Source organism: Poromitra crassiceps (genome assembly GCF_964638095.1).
Source record: "Poromitra crassiceps genome assembly, chromosome: 2".
Lineage (NCBI taxonomy): Eukaryota > Metazoa > Chordata > Actinopteri > Beryciformes > Melamphaidae > Poromitra > Poromitra crassiceps.
The window spans coordinates 17,312,400-17,318,262 of record NC_139624.1 but is presented as its reverse complement, the minus strand read 5'-3'; the positions used below and the strand labels follow the sequence as shown (position 1 = coordinate 17,318,262).

Here is a 5,863-nt window from a genome sequence, read left to right as displayed (position 1 = left end):
TTACAAGTAGGCTTGAAGGAATGCATTTTAGTAAGAGAACTGACCCTGCCTGAAGACACGCCCACACACACACTTGTATTTTAGTACCGCCCCCGCAGCCATATACTGATCATCCCATAGCATTATTATTAGCATTACTATTTTCTTTCTTATTTCACCGCTCTCCAGCTTACATTCATTGTGTATTTACTTTGAGAACACACAGCAAAATGGTCATTATCTCAAAATTACACTGATTGACAACACCTCGGTGCATTTTAGATTCAAGTACCAGTCGCCGACTCGCTGGATGTGCGGTCTGATGGGAACCTGTCTGAAAGTGAGACAGGACTTGTTTTTGTTTAGTTATGGATTTTTGTTGTATATATATATATATATATATACTATATATATATATATATATATATATATATATATATATATATATATATATATATATATATCCCCCACACACAGCCGGTGGCTAGACGCCGCTATAAAAGGCCGGTGTTTGGTGGCCCAGCAGGGAAGAGGCAGCATCCTCTTCAGTCACAAACAAACAAATGAACAAACTTCTTTTTTTGCAGAATTTTATACATGTAGTCCGTTGTGGTCTTCCGGGACCTTCCCCTGCCACACTGCAGTCTCTATGGCTATTCTGTACAGCAGTCTCCCCTCCGTGGTTATGTACATGTGGGGGGTTGGGGGGGACAGGAGGCGATAGTGCTTTTTGTTGTGGGATTGCGAGCTGCTCTCCGTCTTCCACTCCCACCTCCTCCTCCTCCTCTTGGGCCTGCGGTCAGCGGACCTGGGGGGCGTAGCCCTCCTTCATCAGTCCCTCCTCGTAGTCTGTCTGGCACAGGATCATGTTGTTCTTCAGGAAAAACTTATCTCCCACACAAAACCTGCGAGAGAGAGAGAGAGAGAGAGAGAGAGAGAGATATAGAGAGAGAGAGAGAGAGAGAGAGAAAGAGGGCGGGTTACATAACCATCAAAGCAAGAATGTCATCATTAGTACTGGGCTGTAGGCTAAGCGCTAGCTTGGGTGCGTAGCTAGCTTGTGGAGTGTATTAGTACTGGGCTGTAGGCTAAATGCTAGCTTGGGCGTGTAGCTAGCTTGTGGAGTGTATTAGTACTGGGCTGTAGGCTAAGTGCTAGCTTGGGCACGTAGCTAGCTTGTGGAGGGTAAACTACCTTTGCGTGAATGTAACCCCCCTTCAGCTCTGACACGTGTGTGTGTGTGTGTGTGTGTGTGTGTGTGTGTGTGTGTGTGTGTGTGTTATCTCCAGAGGTGGAAAGAGTACTGACAAATCCTACTCAAGTAAGTAGTGTGACTTTTGTGAAAATTAACAGTACAACGAAGTACAATTTCAGTACAATTAGCACGGGACTAGTATTAGGCTACCTGGGGACCTCATGTGATTTAGAAACGACCCCCTGACATCTGTGTTTCTGGGGGGTGCATTCGCAAGGGATAAGTAAAGTCTGTGTTTTACTAGAATTTACTGACAACAGAATCAATTGGACTTCCGAACAGAAAATTTCAAAATAAAAGTCGTTGTTCAATCGCGATAAAATACACAAATTGAACTGATGTCACACAAATTGTACATACCCTTGGAAAATGTTATATTGCATTTAGATACATATCCTTTGATATTGTAGTGCAGAAGAGTTATTGTACTCAATCTATATTAGATTGATTATAAATATGGATATTATATATCCTATCACTTAGAAGGCCATTAAACAGGCCAATTTCAAAAATGTGTTTCAAGAAATAACACTACTTTGTATTTGTTCTGCTGGTCTCTTTTCATTCAAACATTAAACGTGAGGTTCCTCTTATTGTTCTTATGTCCATTATCTTGGGTTAGATTACTTATTTTTGTTGTTGTTGTCATGATTTTATTTTGAAGGCAAAATCACTAAACCGGAAGGGAATTGAAACTACATAGCTAATAGAGATCTTCCAGCTCACGCCATCAGGGTGACAGGAATAGGCTTTTTATAGAAAACGTAATTTGTTTTATTAACAAAAACATCACTCACATAAGGCACAATGGGAAGATATCCAGGAACATGGTGGGGGGATGCGCGGAGAGTGCCACTAAAACTTTAATTTACAATTGCAAACGCACCCTCCATATTTCTCGACTGCAAAATAGGCAGAAAAGGGCACAGAAAAGAAAAAACTAAAACTAAAGTACGACCCCAAATCACAGAGATGACTATTTGCACGGGACTAATATTATCACAGAGGACCTCTGTGTTTGGCAAAATATGGTAGGTAATTTGCGGTGGAATTATTACTTGACAAATTACGGACATGGCCGATTCGCATGGGATTAAGATCACAGGGGACCTCCGCAATCCTATCCTATTATAAAAGGGAGCATGTGGGCAATGTTTCTCTCTCTGTTTAAATTGTTGTGCCGGCCACAGCTATGCCGTTTTACGTGCGATCGGGCTGAAACTTTCAGGGGGTGTAAAGAGCACCCGTGCGGGTAACCTGACGGAGCCGGATTTTTTAATTCGTTAATTGCCCTAATTACCTAATGATGAGGTGATGTCATCAGTGATGATGTCATCAGTTATGTCATCCTTCCTGGCTGAGCCATCCGTGATGATGTCATCACGGCCGAACTGCGTATGCGACGCGCAGTGGGCGAGCTGCGTATGCAAGCTGCAGGGCCAGCTCGGCGAGCTGCAGGGCGGGCGAGGCCGCACAGCGGGCCATTCTAGGAATCGAGCGGGCGAGATGCCTAGTTAGTACAAATTACCAGAGGTCCCCAGATAATACTTATCCCATGAAAATACTAGGGCTCAAGAAATTACTCAAGAGTAAAAAAAGGAAGCCTGTTTAAAAGTACACAAGTTCAAGTAGATTTGCGTTACTTTAAACATGTTTTATGTTTTAATTATTTACCCTATTAACTCATTGAGTGCCAATGACGTCTAAAGACGTCAATTCAAATAGTAAGACGTCAATTGCGTTTTTTGACGGTGGGACGTGGATCAAAGCCTGATGCATCTCCTGTAAAAGTATGGGGGATTTTGAAGGTGTATAAGCTATTTTACGGACCCATTAGGTGGCGACAGTGCTCTCCGGATTAGAGAAAGATGAGAAAAAAGAGTAGAAGAAGCGTGGGGAAACGGAAACCGATACATGCTGTAACGTTAGCTGTGAACAGCAGCCAATCTGCTCCCACAATTGAGCCCCTCCGTCTCCGCTGCGATAGCCCCTCCACATGATTAGTTGCCAGAAAAGGAGCACCCGACACCAGCGTCTTTCTGAAAAGATAAATTATTCTCAGCTGGAAGCGCTGGGAGCCGGCGCACAAAAACGGCGGGGCGCTGTGAAAATAGAGCTGGGTGCAGCGCACTTTGAAATGTGCAGCAGAGCGAGCAGAGCAGCAGAGAGCCACCAGAGACACTCCCACGGAGGAGTTTGCAGTTGAGGGGGGTGGGGCACGCAGGGCACCATACAACACCGACCCAGACAGCAGGCTCGATGGACAGATTGGCAAACACAAGCTGGAATACCTGATGCCCACCAGCAGTAAATCAAGACCAGCAAGAAGGTGTAGGGTCTGCGCACGCAGGGGCCAGCGCTGCTGGTTGCAGCTAAAAAATATTATTTTGCCATCAAAATTCCTTTGTTTTCGCTGTTTTATTGAAGGAAATTATTTTTGAGGTGTCACTACATCAGAAAATATTAGCTTCAGAGTCAGTGATGTGCTTGAAATGCTTAATTTCACAAAAGGCTCATTATCTCAGCTTCTAGTTTGAAACGTCTGTTTTTGGTGAAACCAACCTATCTAATACTGCTGATAACTAAAGAACGGAAAATGATATCAATAAACTTTTTTTTGCTGCTGATACAAGAGAGTCTCATCGTTCTTTGGGCGTGTTCGGTGTTTACATAGTAATATCAAAGAACTTTTATGGAAAGAAATGACAGCTCCATATTGCCCCATTGCAACATCAGCGCCCAGCAGCCTCCGCCATTTTTTATTTTTGGAAGCGTGACAGCGCCAAAAGAACCTCGCACAGGCTCGCAGTGGTCAGCTGCGGTAGCGCTGGCCCCTATAATCAGCCTCTCTAAACAGTAACTCAACGGGAGAACACTCTAAACTTTGGGGATTCACATCTTTTCCGGGCATACTGCAAATCTGGATTGAAGTGGTGTAGTGCAGGGATGTAAAACAACAACCATATTGTGGAAACTAAGCAAAATTTTTCGTTTTCTTTGTTTAGTTTTTTCAAGATAAATACCTAATGAAAAGGACCCGAGGTTCAACTCCCGTTGAGTTACTGTTTAGAGAGGCTGATTATAGGGGCCAGCGCTACCGCAGCTGACCACTGCGAGGCGCATTCTGTTTCCAAAAATGGCCGGAGTGTCGTCTCTTTCCTTCCACGCTCTTTGGTAATATCACACAATATTCTGTGGGTCTTGAGAAATCACTGAAAACGCTCTGAAAGGGCTGGCACTGGGAGCATCCGTTTTCCAGAAGTGGCTGGCAGCCAATGAGTTAATTACATTTAAGCATCCAGCACATGTTACCAGTGTTACTGCAAGTTGTCACAATACAATGTCATTGGAAGCTATTGTGCTGTTTTCATACTGTGTTGTGCAAAACAAAAATCTGAATTTACTCAGTAACAGAACGTACATGTAAAAGTCGGGAAGTAGAATATCTATTATTCAAAATACTTGATTAAAGGTATTAGCGTAGTACTTTAAAAAGTACTAATCCTCAAGAAAAAAATGACACAAGTACAGACGAGAGTACTTGTACTTGAGTACTTTAAACCTGGGGTTCCTTTTCCCCCTACCTGCTGCAGCTCTTACAGAACTCCCCAACCCCCCAACCCCCAGCCTCAACAGGGCCCTTCCTTGCTCCAGCCAGGGGGGGGGGGGGGGGGGGGGGGGCAGTCACGCTTGACCTTTTTGCACAGCGGCGAAGTGGAGATTATGTTGAATGGTGGTGGAGCGGGGGGGGAGGGGGGGGGGTGTGCGCTAACTCGCCGTATTGTCCTGAGGGCTGCTTATCTCCCGCACCGCGCCGGCTGGACAAGGTCGATCGCTGTTTACCGGGGGGGGGGGGGGGGGGGGGGGGAGAGGGAGGGGGCGTGCGGGGGAGGAGGGCGAGGGAAGCGAGCCTCGCCTCTGTTTCAACTTCCCCTCGGATGTGGAGAGTCCGGCACCTGCTAGCTGCACACAAAGCGCCGCAGAGCTCGGGGAACTCGACAAACATGGGCGGGGCGTTCTCGGTTTTTATTCCGAGTTCACGGGCAGAATTTGTCCGCTCAGTTTGGGACAATTAACATCATTCAAATACACTGCAGGTCATTCAAATACACTGCCGGTTATTCAAATACACTGCATGTTACAAAGGTCCCGTGATTCGGGACACAATGGCCACCTCCCGGAGCATGGTCTGGGCCTCTGAGCACAGCTGGGTCCCTGGAAGCCGTTTCTGGATTTATCGCGAGTGATGACATCATCACCACGCCGATGACATCACAATGGGACCTGTGACATAACCAGCCAGCCAATATGGCAATATTACATCACCGGACAAATATATGGCAATGACATAATCGAAGCTGTGACGTTATGACATCAGCAGTGATGTCATAAGTGACACCCCAGACCCACATCCAGGCCAAGAGACAGCCGGAGGTGCTCTAAGACCAGACCATATGGGTCTAGAGCGGGAAGGCCGGTGGGACCTCCAACATGTTCTAACGGACATCCCTACGACGACAATGCCAGCTACTAGATACGAGCCAGTTCATACCTGCAAGAAGAGAAGGTTGGTTCTCTGAACCCATATGTGCGTCTGCCAACCCCCCTGAGAGAGAGTCCGGCCGGGCC

At 45.9% G+C, this 5,863-nt stretch overlaps 1 protein-coding gene across 1 annotated transcript in view; it reads right to left on the bottom strand.

Annotated features, from left to right (window-relative positions):
• Window positions 1–718: 718 nt before the first annotated feature.
• The window catches only part of lmo3 (LIM domain only 3), an 88,879-nt gene continuing 83,734 nt past the window's right edge, over window positions 719–5,863 (bottom strand). Inside the window, exon 4 of the mRNA XM_083632104.1 lies at window positions 719–884. Within this exon, the coding sequence (XP_083488230.1) occupies window positions 779–884 (106 nt within the window). The 3' untranslated portion in view covers window positions 719–778. The remainder of the gene's footprint in view (window positions 885–5,863) is intronic.